General features: G+C 44.7%; 1 protein-coding gene across 1 annotated transcript; it reads left to right on the top strand.

Moving 5' to 3' along the window:
- Positions 1-10628: 10628 nt before the first annotated feature.
- Positions 10629-16481, top strand: LOC115324200 (probable palmitoyltransferase ZDHHC24). The gene is made up of 2 exons (XM_029984717.3): positions 10629-11413; positions 13575-16481. Exons 1-2 carry the CDS (start codon positions 10957-10959, stop codon positions 13985-13987), a joined length of 870 nt encoding a protein of 289 aa, XP_029840577.2. The 5' UTR covers positions 10629-10956; the 3' UTR covers positions 13988-16481.
- The last annotated feature ends 5098 nt before the right edge of the window (positions 16482-21579 follow it).

Here is a 21579-nt window from a genome sequence, read left to right as displayed (position 1 = left end):
GATGAGTCACATTTGGATAATCACCTGCACGAACCCGCTCGCGAAAGAGAAGCTATGTCAACGAAAAGAACTTTTCGTGAAAGGACGAAAATGTTTGGTTATAGACCGAGACACTCGCGACATAAAAATAAAAATCATTTGGCTACCAGACCATCTTGAAGGTCAACGTGTCGCTGAGGCCTTGCATGCCTACCGTGTGGAGCATGAGCCGGGAGAAATGGAGATGCGCCGGCATGGAACATATGGACACTTTAAATGGGTGGTTTCATCTCAACTCAGGCACAGATTTGGGGTCAAATTTCTAATTTTGACGAAAAAATATATGTCTTGGGGAAAACCCTTCTGTGAGAAGCAGTGCAAACCGCAAGTTCGGGGGTTTTTGTTCTCGAGGTATTGACATTTTAAGCAGCCGAGGTGCAAGCTGACCTTTTTCTCGCCTGTCAGAGTTGTCAAGCTTCGCTCCTTTCTACTTCTTGCCTTTTTTTGGTAATGCAATGTAACTTTTTTCGGCCACTCTCAGAATAGGGGTTATTTATGGTCAATAATTTTATTATGATTATTTATCTTAGCTTTTGTTTTAAATAATGTCAAAGTGTGTCCCTTTGACAATATTTGTCAAAGTTCGACCAGCTCTTCCGCGTGACCTATTTGAGATATCGTAACATATTTAGTATTTCTTAGAAAGCTAAGAGTATACTCTTTCTATTAATAACAAGTTTAACGTTGTGTGTAAAAGAGAAAGGGCAGTGTATACTCGTAAAGAAAGGACTATTTAAAAAGTTTTGCAAATTGGAGGTCGATTTTCTTAAAAACCCCACCTTTTATTTGGCTGTTTTTTTTTCTCTAGCTAGCTATTGCAGTGCTTTATAAGCTAATATAAATAAAAAAAGGTAATATTGTGTTTGTATGGCAGCTATAAAAGCTTGAAATCTGATTTTGTTTGACTGTTTTGTCAGTAAATCAACTTACTCGCAAAAACACAGTAATTCAGAATTGGCGCCTCTTATTTTTAATAGATACCTGCGAATGCAATTATTCTCTTATAAATTATTTTAACGCGATTATTTATATAAAATATATTTTAGAAAATTTCCCAATATATGACGTGTTTGGACGATATCTGAAGTTCACCAGCTCTTCTGTGTGGCTTATATGAGGTGTCTTAGCATATTTAGTATTTTAAAAAAGTTTAGAGTATACTCCTAATTATAGCAAATTTTATGTTCTGTGTAAAAAAAGAAAAGGCACTATTTTCTCGTAAAGCAAGGACTATTTTAAAAACAAATTGCGAATTAGAGGTTGATTTTCTAAAAAGCCTACCTTTATTTGACTAATCGGTTTTCTCTAGCTACATATTGCAGTGCTTTATAAAGTAAAACAAACAGAAAATGTAATACTATGTTTGTATGGCGGCCATGAAAGCTTACATTTTGGTTTTTGTTCTCTTGTCGCCCAGTAATTTAAGTGACTCACAAAAATACACTAACTCATAATTAACTCCTCTGAAATTTTTAGTAGCTACCTCTACATTTTTTTAATAAAGGAAGATGCAAACAGTGAATTATGTTAATAAAGAGCCTAGGTTATAATATCTTTAATGTTTTTTGTTTTGTTTTCTAATTCTCAAAACGCCTCTCTGCAACAATATTTGACGAAGTTCAGCAAGCTGTGCTGTGTGACCTAATAAGTATATTTTTATGATGTTTTCATCACCTTAGAGCTCCAATTAAGCTCTTTCTTTTGAGCATAATTTGTATAGTTTGCGATAAACATATGACGCGGAACATTTGCGTGGAAAACGAATATTTAGAAAAACTTGCAAGTTTGGAGCCGATTTTCTTAAAAAGCCTACCTTTTATTTCTTTTATTTTTTATTCACAGTTAGGTAATATAGTAGTCTATCAGGAACTACCAACAGAAATTGTAATATATTATTTTTACGGCCGCTTTTAGGACTAGAATCTCGTGCTTTGAGAGTTTTGAACGGGACTTCGCATAGACGCTCAGCTGAGCAGAATTTTGACGTATGTAAGGTTTTCTATTTCTAAACAGACATTGTTTGCATACAAGAAACCAAAATGGAGAACGATAACGACATTGAACGAGCTCTGAGGCCTTTTCTTCACCGATACGAGGTGTGTGTGAGCCACGCGGTAAACTTCTCCGCAGACTGTTTTTTTTTTTTTTTTTTTTTTTCTTTTGAAGACTGTGCAATTCCAAGGACTAAGTATAGTAACCGTCAGTCAAGGGCGGTTGATAGTGTGCGACTTCACCTTGCATAACTTCGAGTGGCGGATACTGTGTATGTATGTCCCAAATCGGGTTGATATAAGAGATCTTTTTTTCGCGAGCTTGCAGACGTTCCTGCAGTGTGAGAAAGTCGTTTTGCTCGCAGGAGCATGGCTGCGTATGCATTAGTGAAGATGGTACGCCGCCTAGACTGCACACAGATAGGAGCGTGAAAAGTTTGAAGAATAAACTGAACGAATGCAGCTTAGAAGATGTCGCGCAACTCATGGGGTTAAAAGTTAATTTTCGTTATACTCATTTTCAGTCATCGTTTCAGGCTCGTTTGGATCGCATTTATGTGTCAATTGAAGCTGTAAGTGAGGTAATTGACTACAATGTGAAGCTAGTATTTTTCAGTGACCACAGCTTAGTGACAGTTGCTTTGGGAAATACACGCAACCTAGAAATAAGTTTAATTGGGAACTGTGGAAAATTAATGTTAAACTGCTCAAAGATTATATTTTCGTTGAGCGTGTTACACAGGTCTTAGAAACATTATCATTGAGGACACAGCTCACCACAGCCAGAGAACTGGTGGAAGTGTTTTACATAAAGAAGGGACGTAACCTGGGGGTGTTAGCGCGCTTTTTTTTGTTTGAGGGTGAAGTCCAGTTTTTGTCTCGGTTGCTGGTGTGATAATGACTATCGGGAAATGTGTCTTGATGTGTGTGTGTTTTGTTTTTTTTTCCTTTTTTTCTTTTGTGTAGCGTGCTGCGCATGCCCTTTCTGGATGTTCGTGGTTGATTAAGCCCAAATAAAGTAGTTGAAAGTTGCACTTGTCCGTGTCTACTCCCTTGTGATTGTCCCCTGTGTCGCACAAAAACTTCTAGACTGTAGCTTGAACCAACTGGGCCAACAAGAAGTTTTAATAGGTAATGGGGCCATGGGCGTGGGAAGGGGGCGTAGGAACGTGACGTCATGGTCACGTAGGAGAATGCTACACCATTGAACCGAGGCGCGTGCTGAGTATGTGCGCTGAATTTGTTAACGTCTGTGTGCGGGACCATAATTTGTTTATTTCCGGTTCAATCGTGTCCCATATAACACTACTAAATACGTCCCTCAGCTAAATGATTTCCCTGAAACACCTCCGTTATATGCAGATCCACTGCACCACAGAACTGATAAATCGTAAGGATAAACTGCCACCAGCTCGCCTGTGCTCTGTATGTATATTCGTAGACTTGGTGTCCACTAAAAATAGTACTACTAAGACGCGTACTCTGGTCTCGAGCTGTCAGGAGAATAATTCAACAAAGCTTAAGGTATTTCATGAGTGTTGCTTACAAAGCAGCTAATTTATTTTTCATGTATTTTATTTTTGAGTTTCAGTAAATTTATTTATGAAAAAAGTATACGAGTAAAACGGCTGTCTTGCACTACGACACAAACTTCGCAGGAATACGTCTGCTTCATCACGTTCGCGCAACAGCTAAAAGAGCACTATCCAGGCTGAAACTGCACTTGTCACCTGTGAGGCAATTAGTTTCACTACACTGTTTAAGTGTAAAAGGAGCAAGCACAACAAACATAAACTGAAGAAAACTTAAGTGTAATCGTAAGTCAGATTTTAGCACAGCGCTGACGAAAACTGTCAATATTAATTTTGCCCACAAAAACTTGGGGTGCATCATCTTCAAGGCTAAATAAGTGTTAAAATGTGTCTCTAATGTGAAACTAAACAACAATGCTGATAATAGAAATATATATATATATATATATATAGAGAGAGAGAGAGAGAGAGAGAGACGCTTTACACACGCGCCAAATTATAGCCGCCATTGCTGACCTTCTCTTGTCTTACCGAGATGCCTAGCAACTGAAACGGTAGTTGACCATCTTCTACAAAGGCCGATGCCTTAGAAAAGGACACAGTTGAATCTAATATGGCAATAACCTGGCCTGCTATGGTAATGATGAAGTGAAATGAACAAAATAAGAGGAAGCAAAAACTGAAGGTCAGTTATATGGCGGCGTCCATGCACAGCTGCTGCAAAGCGTCTATATATATATATATATATATGGGTGATTTCATCTCAACTCAGGCACGGATTTAGGGTCAAATTTTTAATTTTGACGAAAAAACTATATGTTGTGGGGCAATTCCTATAATAAAAGAAGACGCAAACGGTTATTTCGTCGGATTTTTTGTTCTCAAGTTATGGATCGTTGAAGCGGTCAAGGTGGAAATTGATGTTTTTCCAGCCTATCGGAGGTGCCATATTTCACTCCATCCCTTTTCCCTAATTTTTACGCTACATCAATATAACTTTTTGGGAATACCCTAGACATAGGCTTTTTCATGCTAATTAAGCGTTTAGGTCATAAAATTCTTAATGATTTTTTTTTGTTTGTCAAACCGCCTCTCTGTGACGATATTTGACGAAGTTCAGCAAGCTGTGCTGTGTGACCTAATGAACATATTTTTATGATCTTTATATCACCGTAAAGTATCAATTATGCTCTTTCTTTTGAGTATAATTTCAACATTTTTCCACAAGTATATAATGCGCTACATGTGCCTCAAAAACGAATATTTCGAAAAACTAGCAAGTTTGAAGTCGATTTTCTAAAAAACCCCACTTTTTTTTTTCATTTTTTATTCACAGTTAGTTAATATAGTAGTCTATCAGGAACTACCAACAGAAATTGTAATATATTGTTTGTATGGCCGCTATTAAGACTCGAATCTCGTGCTATGAGCGTTTTGAACGGGACTTCGCACAGGCGCTTTGCTGAGCAGAATTTTGGCCGATGTAAAGTTTTCTATTTAATGTTAGTACTTACCACAATATCTGAGCGTAAAAGCAAGTGAAGTAACACTATTTATCCTTACAATATTTATTTACTTGGCACTGGGGTGATTTGAAAGGAGTGTGAGCTTCGCTTTATGTATTGACGGAGAAGTACGTAACATCTAAACTCACGGACAAACTTAAGTCACGAGGGAAAAGTCTAAGTAACCTGGCATGAATCACTGCAAATAGAAATGAAACCTAAACACATGACTAACGGATTTGAAGCGTTACACGCCACGAAATGCTCGTCCTTACACGCCACGAAATGCTCGTCCTTACACGCCACGAAATGCTCGTCCTTACACGCCACAAAATGCTCGTTATTTTACGAAAGAGCCCGTATGTGCACAAAATAGACCGTACTTCCTAAGCGTCAGATACTAAATCGCACATATGCATATTCACTGCATATCTGTTTGACATAAGAAAATATGACAATTACATATAAAGTTCGGAATTTTAAACTCAATATGCGACACGTAACCAGAGAAGGGAAGTAATATTTCATGTTGTAGCCTTAACATGTTCATTTCATAAAATATATAAAAATGTGTTGACCAAATGTCTCATATACTCCTCATTAACATAAAATACACTCAAAGTTAATACAAATATAAACTTTAAAACGAATTTAACACCGCCAAATTCCGTCTGGTTTACGGATAGACGACGCAGTACCTTTTCAATACTACACGGCGTTGCTCACACAAAAACAGTGATAAACACCTGGGATAGGGATAGTCATCGTTCGACGTAGCACATTTCTAGACAAGAGGTTAATGCGATTCTGAGCCAGTTTTCGCTTTGTCCAAATTGCAGTCAGTTCAGTGTCAAAGTCTATGGCGCGTCGTCTGATCACATAGCGCGCACTCACAGGGGGACAAGGATGACTGCACTGTTGAAACGGTCCGGCCTTTTCACGGTCCCACCATTTAGCTCTGTCTATTCTGAAGTTCGGTAAACTCTTTCTAGGACCACATCACCTCCCCCTGTTCCACATATGAGAAGATTGGATGCCTTTCGATGGGGTTACCTTCTCCCACCTTTTCCTTTTAAGCTCCCGATAACGGGACAGCTCCTCTTGGTCGATGAAGAGAAGCGTTATCCCCTTGATTTTCTGGCCGAGAGCTTCAACGAACGTACGCGCGTTAGTTATGGAGCTCAGCTCAGTTGTTTTCAAGTTATGCAGGGACGCATGATGCTTCAGCACACCACCCACTCCATCGCTTTTGCCGTGCCCTGACGCCGAGTAGATCCACCTGCTGACAACAAAGTTCTTCTGAAATTTGTGTAATTGGTGCCGATTTTTGAAATGGCTTGGAGCGCCGTCCGAAACATAGATTAGCTCCAAAAAAAACGGGCAAGAGTTCCTCGAGCCTGTCTTCAATCATTGTGAGCGCAAAGAGCGCGTGTGCAGAATCATGACAGGTATTGGGCAGGAGATCGAACTATAGGGGGCGCTCTGACCCGTTTGTTTTCCCCACGCTCGGTGTTTACTCAACACAAGGCCTGTACACATGCCAACAGGCCTTATGGGCATGGCCATGTCATCTTCTACAATAAAGCGCGGGGCACAGTTTAATGTAAAAAATACTAACAATCGACGAAACGACGTTAAGTGCCGGATCTATCTTCTGAGAATGCGAGCTTGACCCACTTCGGCTTTTGTGCTAAGCTGGGATCGTGCATGCTGCATTGTTCATGCAGGCCGTCGTGGAAACAAAAGAGCCCCTCCTCCCCCTCGCCGGAGAACACAAACTCTAGCCGAACGCTGACGCCGCGTTCGGTTATGTCGGCCGAGCGCTGCGTCATTGTATTTGTTGTCCCCATCCGTGTAGTTGATAAGTTAACCGCTTGGGGCGTAACGGTCTGTCCCCCTCCCCAATCGTCACTCACGACGCCGAAACTTAGTGTTCCCTTCGTGGTCGTCACAACGCAGGTGAAGATTGTCACCATCTTGGTTTTCCAGTGGTATCCCTGCACTGCACGCTGGAGCACAATACTCCAGTTTTCGGCGAAATCAAAGTGGAGGACTACGACACGTGGCTTCACATTTGCTTTTTCAAGCCATACTGCTCTCTGTTGTGCGCGCCGAATATAATAATGGGGTATGTATTTCTTCGTCCACTTGTTGAGTTCGTTAAGAAAAGCAGTGGCCTCCAAATGTTTTTTCACCAACTCGCCACCAGATTCCCACAGTGCCAACTCCAGTTCATCTTCAGCGCTCATCCCTAGCATCTCGAGGGATATGTCCTTCCGTTTCGAACAGGCTTCACACCTCAGCAAGAAGCAGTTTTAGGAAGGATTTTCACAAAAAAAAAAAAAAAAAAAATTCTGGACGTCTTCAAAGGTCATGGTCTTCCCGCCGCATTTGACAGAGATGTCAGACAGAGTATGAAGTTGGCGCAGCATGCACACACACACTGTTCATGTACAGGGTGTTTCCTAACCCACTTGGGCCGAAGAGAATAAAATTTTGTTAGGCCCATTTTTGACTCGGGATTGGCCGCCTTGAATTCTTTTTAGGTTTCCCTAATAGATCTCGTCATAAATTGCTTCGTGACGAAGACTTCCTGACCATCAATAAAAAGCCTTACGACATCCTTCTTGTTCGGGCTTTGTCTTGAGCAGTCTTTCGCATCTGATGTGTAGTAAGTCAACGCAAGAGCGACATCGTTTTCGTTGAGAGCATGTCCTTGGTATGGGTCAGGTGACGCCCAGACCCCCATTTTTTTTCAGCTTTCTTGATTAGTCCAAAGCATGCTTCGTCACTTCAGGAATTGCTTTCAGGATATCTTTCTTTTTGAGTTTAGATGGAAAGAGAGTTAAGAGGCGGTAGCGTTCTACCTGCGACGCGCTCTTGACGTAGGCTGCTCGTAAATTGCTGCCCCAGTCGGAGCACGAGGAGTATGGACCTTCTTTGTCTAAGCCCGTAGGTTCTCCGTACACGTCACTTAGTTTACGACCAATTATCTTTTTGAAGTCCGCGGTTATCTCAGATTTTTTTCGCTTAACATAGCCGGTACGACTTCGTGGGGTCACGCTAGAAGGGAGTTTAAGTGGTGTCACACTTACTTTGGCAGCATCAATTGCTTCAGACACTCCTTGGACCAGGGCTTCCTCGTCAACGAGTGATCTGTCCGCTGGTTTCAGGGATGATGACGATGAGCTTGATGACAACATTTCCTGTCCTTGCTTATGTTCTTCAATCTGACCCAAGAACATTGTGTAGCAGTTATTGCACAGAACATCTCCAGGGCTTACGCGCTGGGCGTCCTCAGCCGGTAGAACTTGCCTAAGAAAACTTAGGTTTAGCTCCGAGACTTGACGAAAATGGCGTCCGTAAAACACTATTCTCTTGTGTCTCCTTGAATAGTCGGCGCACACTTTCCGGTTTGAACTGAATAATGTATTAACCATGGCAGTAACGAACACTTCTGGCTTTCTGAAACCAGGAGCAGTTTTAAGTTCATCCAGCTCAGACAGCACAGAGGTAGAATGAGTACCAGCTTTCCGCCGTGGCTTAGGAATTCAAGTAAAAAGCCAGAAAGGGACCGAAAAGGCTATTATCAGTTAGAAGACGTGCGAAGATTCGGCTTCCTTTGGGTCCCCAATCTTCCCGTCGATCCATACTTAAACATTCGCTCTCCGCCTCGTGCGTAATCTGAGTGCCACGCAGCAGAGGCGTCTCTTTTAGTGCTCGCGCATTAGTGGCACGGTTGTGTTTGACTGGGGTGGCATCTGTAAAATTTCGGAGCCGAAAGCAAAAGGCCTCAGAGGACTTCTTTAACGATCTGCATTCCCCCGTATTGGGAGAAAAAGATACGCTCGCACTTGTGAATACGGACTTCTAAGTAACTCTTCTTTAACACTATTCAAATTTTTTTTTAATGTTTATGGTTGGATATTAGGTAACTGCTAGCGATAAATAGAAAACCTTATATAGGCCAAAATTCTGCTCAGTAGAGCGCCTGTGCGAGTCCCGTTCAAAACGCTCATAGCACGAGATTCGAGTCTTAATAGCGGCCATACAAACAATATATTACCATTTCTGTTGGTAGTTCCTGATAGACTACTATATTAACTAACTGTGAATAAAAAATGAAAAAAATAAAAAGTGGTTTTTTTTAGAAAATCGACTCCAAACTTGCTAGTTTTTCGAAATATTCGTTTTTCAGGCACATGTAGCGCATTATATACTTGTGGCAAAATATTGAAATTATACTCAAAAGAAAGAGCATAATTGGTGCTTTACGGTGATATAAAGATCATAAAAATATGTTGATTAGGTCACACAGCACAGCTTGCTGAACTTCGTCAAATACCGTCACAGAGAGGCGGTTTGACAAATAAAAAAAAATCATTAAGAATGTTATGACCTAGACGCTTAATTAGCATGAAAAAGCCTATGTCTAGAGTGTTCCCAAAAAGTTATATTGATGTAGCGTAAAAAGTAGGGAAAAGGGATGGAGTGAAATATGGCACCTCCGATAGGCTGGAAAAACATCAATTTCCCCCTTGACCGCTTCAACGGTCCATAACTTGAGAACAAAAAATCCGACGAAATAACCGTTTGCGTCTTCTTTTATTAAAGGAATTTCCCCAAAACATATATTTTTTTCGTCAAAATTAAAAATTCGACCCTAAATCCGTGCCTGAGTTGAGATGAAATCACCCATATATATATATATATATATATATATATATATATATATATACCGGGTGTTTTTGCGAAGACTTTCAAAGATCCTAAAAATTAGGGCGATTGAAAAAAGAAGAAACTCTCTTCGGGAACAAACTACCAGCCACGGCGGACGTCAGGAATTGCCAAAAACCTACTAATTAGCCAGATAATTAATTAAAACTTGTTAATTAACTTTTTAATTAGGGGAAATATAGACATATGGTTCCAATTAGAAAGTTGCTGAGCGTTATCAAAAACCACTAAATCAGTCATTTTCAGAAAGACTTTAAGCGCTTGAGAAGAGTAGTAGCGCACTAAAGTTACCACTCGTGGAGCAGGTACAAGGCTGGGGCTAGATAAGAGGCGGAAAAATCGCGCGGGCGCCTTACCGCAACCGCTAGCCTTGTACCTGCTCCACGAGTGGTAACTTTAGTGCGCTACTACTCGTATATATATATATATGTGTAAACTTAAACATATACTCCGTTCACCCTTAAACTGAGACTAGAAGCTCCGCCTTCAGCGCGAGCTTTCTGCCCTTGCTAACTCAAGTGTGAACGCGCAAGGCACGCCCAATCAAAGCACTGCGGAAACCAGCGAGCTCGCGCTGAAGCTTCTAGTCGCAGCTTAAGGCTAAACGAAGTATAGTAATTGAAGTCTCACAGTCATTTCCAGTGATGCAACGAGGCAGCTGAAACATGTCAATCTGCCAATTTTTCCTACCTGTGCCAAAGCCTGTGCCCCACCAAAAAAAAAAAAAAAGAAACGCATTTGAAATTGAACATATACGTGGCTAGAGGGCGCGAGACATCTTCCAAACTCTGGCTGAGAATGTTCGTGTTTATGTGTGCATATCCATGGAAACGCCTTCTCCGCTTCTTCTTTGGTTTCGGCGTTTCGGTTTTCGTCGTAGCGTTGGTAGCGTTTTAGCGGCGTCTTATCTTCCCACCCAGCAGCACAAATCACGGCCCTACAGCACTGTACTTTATGCAGCATTATCGTTCTACCACGCCCGGTTTGGTTTCCCCGAAGTCCGTGTATGTATCGCAATCGCTTTTCTGACGCGCTGCCAATCCGCCACACCTCCCCTCAGCCGGGCGAGGTTCGGTGATCGCGCTCGACGGGAGAACCTCTGATCGGCCACCCTTCAGAAGCCCCGAAGCATCAAGCCGCGCTTGCGACAAGATGACCTCGCTTGAGCTCCCACTGACACGAAAAGACCTGCTTCCCAAGGGTCGTCGCGATCGCACGCTGTTTATCGTGATGACGGTAATGACGCCCGCCATCACCCTGTTCGAGTTGCTGGTCGTGCTACCCCAGTACCACGACAGTATCGACGCGCTGGTGTGCCTGCACAGCGTGCTGGCCGTATTCATCGCAGTCAACATCCTGGGCAACATGTACCGGGTGATCCAGACCGGCACCGGCGTGCGCGACTCCGGCTGTCAGCTGCCGGCCGTGCTTCTGCCGGGCTGGCGCTACTGCCCCGTGTGCCAGGTGAACGCGCCGCCACGCTCGCACCACTGCAACGTGTGCGACCAGTGCATCCTGAAGCACGATCACCACTGCATGTTCGCGGGACGCTGCGTTGGCTTCTTCAACCAGCGTTACTTTGTCATGGGGCTCGTCTACATTTTCTTCGGTGAGCCTTCCCCTGCTGCCCGTTCAAAGAACCAACAAATTGCTTCTAAAAGCTGGGATGCAAAACACTCTAGCCATGATGTCTTTTGAGCCACCAAGCAAGTATTGGAATGTGATAAGTACAAATGGTGGCTGTCCAGCCTTGCACGAAGGTGAGCCAGTAGGCTCGTTCGAATTTCTTGCACCTCCTGCACCGGTGCAGAAAAGTGTACTTCCGGTATGTGTATCGAGATACGACCGGAAGTACACCGCCCTACACTTTTCTGCACTGATGCAGGAGGTACAAGTAAATCGAACAAGCCTTGTATAGGCCACGGTGGTATCGGCCAACGTGACTAGATTACCTCATTTGTGGAAGTGGAAGGGGGTACCCCCCTCACTCACTTCAGTCTGCCTCTCGTCGTTCGAAGCGCAATCTAGATTTTCATTCACGAACTGTGTGTTCCATTGAGTACAGTGGAATGCCATCGACGCTGTGCTTCAAAACATACTTATCTCTTAGAATACACTGCAGTTGCAAAGCAGCCGTCCAGAGCGTCGAACGACGGGAGGCAAGTCGTGGTGAGTGAGGGGGGGTACTGCTTGTGCATGCAGCGTCTATGAGCACTTTCCATAACTGAGCTAATCTAATAACATTGGTGTAGGCCTCTTGCACCTGACGTCACTTCCGGTTAGACTCGAAATCCAAACCAACAATGTCGTCTGCTATCAGTGCATCAGTGCCATGTTGGAGGCATTCGGCGTCTTTTTGCCGCAGCAGTAGTGCCGTAGAGTCATAGAGCCGTTCTTGTATAGCCACATTTCAGAAAATTTTCTTGTCCCAGTCAATCGCAAAGAGGTTTCTCACCTGAAACGAACTGCTTTCCACGAAGCTTTTTGTTGAGATCATAGAGGTCATATGATAATCTAGAGCAAAAGGTCTGATGCATTTGGCCGCTTCGGAACAGTGTGGCATAGAAGCGGGCATCGGTGCTCCCAGTTGCTGGTCCCGATGAGCCTATATCGCTGACGACGCCTTAGTATGCACAAAGCAGCAAAACATCATCTGTAAGGTCTGTACCTTGTTATTTGCTCTTTTACTTTGGAGAAAAACACCGGAATCGCACATATGACAAAATTAAAGTTGACAAGCGCTCAAGCAACTTCAACTTGTTGCGGTAAAATGAACACGCCTAATCCTTTGTTTGCTTTCTCTGCTCTATTGTCGCTTTCTTTCTAGTTCTTTCTCTAGGTACTAGAGATGTTAGTGCCCAGGATGTGCCGCGTTATGCTCCCGTCTTGACCCGCCTGGTCGAGGTTGTGCCAACGTAGCCGTCAGAGCCAGCTGGCTAACCGATTGGCCTCTTCGGGGCTTGCACAGAGCCGCTAGAAATAAATCAAAGCATGTTTGTTTTCACACGGAGCTTGAGCTTGTTCAGCAAGTGCTTGAACCGAATGACACGGATCCTCATCACGTAGAACTGGCATCTAAGGTCCTAGCTCATGCACCAAAAGCTTCATAATAGACTCTGCCACCTTGAGCTGCTTGGAAATGGCCCTCATTGACTTGGTGGGGGCCGCCTATCACAATGTCCTGCACCAGCTGGACTAACTCGGGCATCCTGGCGACGTCTGACCACTGGGGATGTTTTCTTTGCTTGGCCACAGATGCAAAGTCCCCATCAGAATCTGAAAGCTGTATTCTGAACCTGAAAATGAAAGACCTCGACACTTTCAAGGAGGTGGCCATATCCCAATCGCTGTGGTTGGCAGCCAAGGCAACCAGGACAGCATGCCTTTTCGTTTCTTGTGTCTGACCAGAATCTGCCATTTCGGAATTGATACACTAGATAGATGACATAGATGCAGTAGAAGGAAAAGTCAGGTGTCAAGACAGATTTAGTAAGAGTATTAGAAGTTATGCACCCTGAAGTTGTGTTCTCAAATACTTTGTGCACCCTGTACTTCATGCTCTCCAAAATACACAAAGTCCTTGGGAGTCCAAATTGGTGGGCTCTTTTTTCTCCATGACAGATGGATAGCCACGGGAAAGCACGTCATGAGATACCAGATTTGGACTTCTACATAAGTATAGGCAAAAAAAAGTTTTTTGTCTTTAGCATTGCCTTGGGAGATCTGGAAACAAACACCACTCAACTTTGCCCTCATGCCCACATCTGCAGGCACGCTGTACAGTCTAATCTACCAGCTGGACTACTGCGTGGCGTCCATGGGAGGCATGCGGCTGTTCTTCCTGCTCGGCCAGCTGGCACCCCACTTCGGCTGGCTGCTGGGGGTCTTCGGCTGGCGAGGATTCTTCTGCTCTACCCTCAACCTCTTCCAAATGCTGACGGTGGCCCTGTCCGGCTACATGCTGGTGGTGCAGGCACAGGGCATCTGGACCAACCAGACGACATATGAGCGCCGCCATGGCATCGTGCGCTACCATGCTGGCCTGCGCCGCAATCTCAGAGAAGCCCTGGGTACTTCGTGGTATCTTGTCTGGCTGGGGCCCTGGGTCCGCTCCCCCGCCCTGGGCGACGGATTGCGTTTTGACAATGGCATCGAGGCGCTTGTGGAAGGGAAGCGGCTTTGAAATGACGCAATGTGTGCACTCTTCACAACACTGATTACTCCTCAGAGTTAGCAGGATGATCTTGGTCAATTGGAACCATTACCGGAGTAGGTTGTGGTGGACCTTTATGGGAGTGAACTTTTCTCAGAGACCCTTCATCGGAGTGAACTTTTCTGAGTGTGAACCTTTATTGGAACAAAACACTGCCGCGCGCACTTGCCTCAGTGAGAGCTGCTTGTCAGAGTACACACTCATTAGTGGTGCCCCGTCAGAGTGAAGTCTCATCAGAGTGATCCACCATTGAAACAAGGCCTCATCAGAGTGAAAACTCATCAGATGGGTCTGTTGTTAAAGTGAATGCTTGTCAGTGTGAACATTCTAAACTCGTGTCACGGTAACTGCTTGTCAATATGAACACTTGACACGGTGGTCATTTGTCAGTGTGGACACTTACCATGTTAAACTCTTGTCGGAGTGAACGCTCATCAGTGTGAATGCTCAACGAGAGCTTGTCATAACAAGTGCTTGTCAGTTGAAACACTCCTTGGAGTCAACAGTTGTCAAAGTGAACATTCACTAGAATAGGCTGTCAACGGAGTGCATTCTTGTTTAGCTGAAAGCCCCCAGCTAACATGACTCAAAAATTGCAGCGCTGCAAGGGTCGATAGCAGTAACAATGCTGTCCTCCTGGAATAGTGGCAGCCTACCTGCTGGAGAGTATTATGGTGTTAGAATTTATGGCATTTAACATTCATCTGGTTATTTCAACATTTACTTTGGTTTATGTGATTTATTTGGGACAGTATTGCCACATACCCAGCCCGGTAAATCAACACTAGGTAGAGTTAGGTGTTAAAAAAGGTGTCAAGTAATGGCCAAGGTATGAAACCTTTATGCCAAAGTGAGACTGATTAAGTTAATTTTGGAACATGCCCACTCTTAGAAGAAGCATTCTTGGAGTGGCAGGTCGCAACCAGGATTTTCTTTTTTTTAGTAGGTATTGATAAACGCCGAAAAGTGACCCCCGGCTGTTTTTTTAACAAAATTAGGAATAAGGCCAAGAAACCCAGGATGGGAGGTGTCCTTGAATAAGGAAAAGCCAAGTGTCACAGGAAAAAAAATCTTCATCTACAGCTCTATTTTGTTGGCCCAAAAACACAGCCTGCACTGGACTGTCTGCAAGGCTGCTGCTCTTTTCATTCTCTGATTGGTACAGACATTTCCCAAGTATTTGGGTTGTGCGTGCGTTCCCAGGGGTCAGGGGAATTCCACATCCGTGACCTGTTCTTTTTATCATAAGCCTCCGTAAATGCCGACTTTTTGCCCGACACTGAAAATTGGCACCAAAAAATAGGGAGAATAAAGATAGTGGAGAGTTTGTCAAAAAAATGCAGAAACCGTGGAGAAAAATTAACTGAAACGCCCTTCAATTCGAAGGAAAGTTAACACCCAAAACACGGAACCCTAGTCATAACCATGCCATTCTCTAACGGCCCTCTTAAGTGTGGCATGGTAGCAAACCCTAGTCAAGGGAAAGTGGTTATACTGTCGTGCCTCACTAATACAGACCTTGTTAACACAAATACCCCGCTATGGGAACAAAATTTTCAGAGACGAGCTTGGCAACTACATGCATTTCTGTTTCGTTATTGTGGATGACTCGCATTATGGACGACTTTTTGGAAGAATGGAGGTGCCCGTGTTAACGAGACGCAACTGTATGGACAGCACTGCCAAGTGTGGACATGCACTGCCTTGGGAGAGTTTTTTTTTTTTTTTTTTTCCCCTTATGGGAGTTAGTCAAGGTGGCTTACACAGAAGCATTCTCGCTGAGTGAATGCGAGTCCCAGCCAAGCGCTGTCCCAGCCCTCATGTCCGGTTTGTGCCCCACGCTTACCTCTTGTGGCTGTTGTGGTACATTCAGCACTACGGCGTTGCTATCTAGGTGGTGTCTAGTCCCCACAGAAAGAAAAGGTTTCCTTCTCTCCAATTGTACATCGGTCTTCAAGCTGCTTTGCAATAGCAAAGAACATTAGGTTTGTGCAAGTGTTACTTCTTTATAATGCTTTTTAACCCTGAGACCGGTCCTTGCTTGAGCAGTAACTAGGTGCAGCAGTATAACATTTTTAGTTGCATTCTTTTTTTTTTTTTATAAAGAGAAAGGTGTGGTGCTACATGAAGAAAAATACCAGATTTCCTGGGCTTAGTTGCATGCTCTGGGAACAGCAGTTCTGAAGGTAATGCCCCAGTTGCTAGATGCACTTCATAAAGCTCACGAGGGTTTGTGCAAATATACATAAAATTCAACTGTTGCATTCGATTTGCGTTAATCTGTGGAAGTTAATAACTTCACGCTTAGTGAAACTGGTTGTAGACATGCTAGCTTGACACAGCAATGTGCTCGTCAGGTTTGGCTTTCGTGCAATATGTGTGTTGACCATGAACGTTAACAATTTAGTTTTTATTGCCCAAAATGGTGGGTGGCAATTAAACCTGACAAATGTGTGTGTGAATATCACTGTTGCTTTGAGCGTACTTGCTTTACTGAGGGTGCACTTTTACTGATTTGATGCACTCTAGAGAGCAGCCAATAGTGAAAAATACTGAAAAACCGTAACCTCGACATTTTTACAGTGTAAACGTTTAAGAGCTGACAAGCTCAGTTGACAGCTTTGATGAAAGATTGCCAGTTGTGTTGTATGTTTAGACACTGTGAAATTGGTTAGCCCCAATGGGTGTTTCGTGCCTCTGCCGTAGATCAGAAACTTATGCAGTACAACTGTTAGCTCGAGGTGCATCAAACAGTAGTGACACGCAAGATGCAACACTACACTTACTCATAAAAAGAGGAATTGTTTGGATCGGTTTAGTCTAAACATTCACTTTGTGGATGAGTAACCAAATCATGCTTATATGTACAATCAAAAGTAATGTCAGATTGGTCATGCGCAGATGTTTAGTTAAAGAGAAATTACACTGCCATACAATGTGAAAGAAAAACCCGTTTTTGCTGTATAGAGGAGCAATTTGGGACCAGTGTGGTGCTTCTGCAGACGATAAGCAGTTTGCATTCAGGCATGCACTCGACGCACCATTCTGGATGAAATATACTGCATTCTTGGGTGTTTTTACGTATTATCTAAGCCCTGAGATTTGCCAGCCTCACAATGCAATACTGCGTCAGTAATTCTGAACAGTAGCTAAAACTGGCCTTGACTGAACAGTACATTGTACAAAAACAATGCAATCACCGAAACACACGATCAGCTGATGAGGCTGTACTGGCCCCCACGGCACAGCAAACAGCTAAAAAAACACATGCAAGAATGCAACATTTTATCCTGAAACGACGAACGGCATGAGGAACGCACACCAGAATGCAAGACACCGCCTGTGAAAGCAGCCCCATATTCTGCCCCAAACAGGACACAGCAAATGTTGTGCGCAACAATAAAAAAGCAAGCACGCTTCTCAAGATTCTCAATGGTGTGCACATGTTTAGTGAGGACATCAACCATGCAAACAGCACGTCTTGCCTTCTCTCTTTGTTCTCGAGAGGTCGGGCACTGACAACAGTGGAGGCCTTGACCATAGCTGCCAACAGAGCGTGTGAGGGGTTGTCCAGACCCACGCAATGAGCATGCCTAAGCTTCCGCCCAAGGACAGAAGCAAAAGGCAGCTTCTGTCCTTGGGCGGAAGCTTAGGCATTTCCCCTCCGGCAAATGTAACGTCTCAAAGTGGACCAGAACCGGAGAAAAAACTGCTTGCCAGTACAGCAAATGCTGTGAACTACAGAAAAGGTGTCCTAGCTGTCTGGACAGCTGGAGAAGCACTGCGCTTTGAGGCAGAAAGGTAGAGGGAAGTTGGCCGAATTTCCGAAGACGCCCTGGAACACGCCCAGCCCGCTTCGGTGTGGGCCAAACTCTCTGCATATACGGCTCTGTCGGCTTGGTCGCTGCAGCGCGAGTGCGGCCACCAAACGTCCATCTTGCATGCAGCGAAATTGTGATTTTGCTAGCGTTGCAAAGGTTGGCGGCATGTGCTGAAGGCATGTTTTCTGCTTGTTTGTCGTCATTCGCCGAAGTTCTTTAAAACTGTGTAAGCCATGAGACGCCGTTGAGTATATATAAAAATTTTTAAGGAAACGCACTGCCGCAGGAAAAAGGTATAACTCGTCGAAAGCAAGTTTTGCCGGTCTTGCAGCGTGATCAAATTAAGCTTCTTTGGCACGCCGAAATACTGCTTCTCTGTGCCTTCACACGCTTGGATACCGATCAAGAATCGACACCAGGGCCGTACCCAGAAAAAAATTTTGGGGGGGGGGGGGGGGGGGGGGGGTTTCGGGGACAACGGCGGCCATTTTGAAAGTGTCTATTGTCTTATTTTCGCCTATGAATCATGTGCATCGGTGGCGTATAATGGAGAGTTACAGCCAACCGGAGAACCGGTCCCGGTTTGGTACCCGGTAGCCGACCGGTGCCACTGCGCGTGCGCAGAGGTGGAGATTAAAATCGGCTGGCTGCAAGTGCACCGACCAGGGCCGTACCCAGAAAAAAATTTCGGGGGGGGGGGGGGGGGGTCAGAACCCCCTACCCCCCCCCCTGGTTACGGCCCTGATCGACACCGTGTGGATATGTTTTGTGAGTGCAATGTGCATGAAGCTGTATGTGCCTCTGGAGCAGCATTTTACTTTACTCTGACGACTGTATTTGTAACCCGCAGCACTCGCAGTCCAGAAACGTGCTTGATTCAGCATCCAGTGGCTGGGAAAGAGGGGGGAAGGTACATATTTTTTTCGTCACGGTTTACAGGATATTGCGCACAACAGCTACTCATCACTGATCAGTGCTGGCTCATTATGAACCTACTTAATGGACCTTTTCCAAATACCGACGGCACCAGGCGGTGGCTGCATGAACTAAAAATCGAGGAAGTAACCTAGCTGCGCTACCAATCGATAATGGGAGCTACGCTACCAGTTGCTTCGCTCTCTGAGCAGCGTCGCGTGCCCAACGCGACTTTAAAGAGGGAAATCCGTAGCGTTCACCGAGACGTCGTGTTTTTCTTTCCTTCCACTTTCTTTTTTTATGTAACACAATTATATATATGCTGCAATTACGTGTTCTACTCGTCAATCTACAGCCTCATTCCGAATTTCCTCGATTTTTCGTGCCGACTTCCACCGCTTGGCATCGGGCGCTCGTGCGTGCGCAGAACGCTTCTCGGAAAAGGTCCCGCGAACTTTTGTCGAACCAGATTTTTTGGTCGAACTTTCGGGGTTCGACTGGGTCGAACCGGTTCGACGAACCTTCGAACTTTTAACCAAATTCGACCGGTTCGACTTTGTGGACAGTGTGGCCAGACCTTTATAGAAGCATGTCTACGTTTGGAGAATTTTTTTTATGCGAAGGGTTATTTTTAAATTTATGAACAGTTGCAATTAAAGAAACCAATTGTAATCACTGAAGAAGTTAATGCGGAGGGCAAGTTCGTCTGCTTCTTGCGCAGGGGGTAGCGGTGACGTCAGAACGCCGAAACCTGATTGGCTGATCGCGACCCCCTATCTGAGCGTCGTCTGCTCCTTTGCAACGCCGTCTGCTCGCAACGTCGTCTGTGTCTGTCTTACCTTTCCTGCGACTTTCGGAAGCGCAGAGGCCAGATTCACGAAACGATCTTACGCCAAAAATGTGCGTAAGACAAAACTTACGAACAAATTCGTATTCACGAAACAAAATTTTCGGAAGTTTTGCGTAGGTTACGACAAAATCCTACGACAGCTCCGAAGCTGTCTTACGCACTTCTTACGATCAAATCAGCATGGCCGACAGCGTCGCGGTCGCGACAACCAACGGACATTTATTTTTATAACGTGCGCTTCTCACGCGTCCCGACTTCAAGCAGCAAAAAAAAAAAGTAAAAAGCACTTGAAACAGACCACGACGAAGAAGAACACAGGATCTACAAACACCCGGGGAAAGCTCCAACGGCTACGATTCCACCGAACACGACCAAGCGAGTACGGCAGTTAGGCCTAGCAGGCACTCTGCTACTCGGCGACCGTCTGCCCACGACCGGCTGGCGTGCTGAATGGAATATGCCCGTGCGACCCTTGTGAACCCTTCCCGTATTATACTTTGATCGCTGACCTCGATTTTAGATTAAGAGGTCAATTTCTTCCTCTTGTCATCTCCTTGTTTCCCGAGGCAACGGTGACTCTCGTCGCTGAAAAAGCGGTGATTCTCCGACAGGCGCAGGAAAGGTAAAGCAGCCATCGCTTTGACTAGCAGACGTAAAGCAGACGGCGTTAACTGTGCCAACCCGCTGACGCCGTTAAAGAATGAGGGGTCTCGCCGCTCACGAAAGGAGGGAAAAGTATTTGGGAGGGACCTTGCAGACACTAACACGCTTACCTCTCGGTTCTTAGCAAACAAACCTAGGCGCCTCGGTACACCTCGCCAGTGGGTCCTTTGACTTCCCTCCTTGATGCGCGTCTGCTAGTTGTTAGGCAAAAACAACGTACCGCTGGAGTTATTTCGCCTGCCCTCTCTGAAAGGCGAAGTCGAGCTCGCTCGACTTCCGAAAGTCGCAGGAAAGGTAAGACAGACGCAGACGACGTTGCAAAGGAGCAGACGACGCTGAGACAGGGGGTCGCGATCAGCCAATCAGGGCTCGGCGTTCTGACGTCACCGCTACTTCCTTTCCCATGCGCAGAAGGCGAAAATGAGCCCACTTGCGAGGCGGATAACTTAATTGTTTTGTGCTGTATTAACTGAAATAACCAATCAGCGCTGCACTTAATTCATCTCTTAGCCATTATCATCCAATCCGAAGCCAACTGGCCAGACTGTCGCGCATGCGCACACAAGTCGAACCTCAATAGAAGGTTCCTCGAAATTTCCACTAAAAGTTCGAAAAAGTCGAACCTGGTCGACTCGAACCGCGGCCGGTTCGCGACACCCCTATTCATTGCACTTGACGTTTGAGCGTGGCTTGCCTAATTACTCTCTGTTGTTTGAGGCAAGGACAAGTTTTTTTAATCTTGACTGCCATATGCCACAATGAGGAAGAGATGATAGAACATGTGGTTATGTAAATCGCACAGGGCGGCAATGTTCAACAAATGTTTCGATTCTCCTAAAAAGAAAAGGAAGTGACGATATCGCGTCGGATTGGCTAGAGGCTCAAATGACCAAAGAGGGAACTTTCATCATTTGAGCCTCTATCCAATCAGACGCGATATCGCCACTTGCGTCACTTCTGTTTCTTTTTAACAGAAACAAAACATTTGTCGAACATAGCCCCCCAGGACTTCGTCCCACCCTTCTGGACGGGATGAGAATACATTTGGCAGGAGCTCTGGGTTTTGTTGATGGGAGTGGGAGGATAGAGGAAAAAATAATAACAATAACAAAGAGAAGGTTTGAGGATTGGTGGAAACGATCTAGGGAAGTGTGTTATGTCACAAAATTGTGGGGTTAGGGCAACCTCGTTGGGTTAGGCGCACGACCTGTGGGGCGGTAGGCGGGTGCACTGGGCTACAAGAAGCGCCTCCACCACACGGATTGTAGAAGAAATATCTAGATATATAATTTGGCAAAATTGAGGGGTTTTAA

Source organism: Ixodes scapularis, unplaced genomic scaffold (genome assembly GCF_016920785.2).
Source record: "Ixodes scapularis isolate PalLabHiFi unplaced genomic scaffold, ASM1692078v2 PGA_scaffold5__190_contigs__length_132052651, whole genome shotgun sequence".
NCBI classification, from domain to species: Eukaryota; Metazoa; Arthropoda; class Arachnida; order Ixodida; family Ixodidae; genus Ixodes; species Ixodes scapularis.
The sequence above is the reverse complement of the archived record's forward strand: the minus strand, read 5'-3'. Positions and strand labels throughout refer to the sequence as shown.

Coding starts and splice junctions, on each gene's coding strand:
- LOC115324200 (XM_029984717.3), top strand. CDS start 10,957: ATGACCTCGCTTGAGCTCCCACTGACACGAAAAGACCTGCTTCCCAAG. Junction 11,414..13,574: donor GCTCGTCTACATTTTCTTCG/GTGAGCCTTCCC, acceptor CCACATCTGCAG/GCACGCTGTACAGTCTAATC.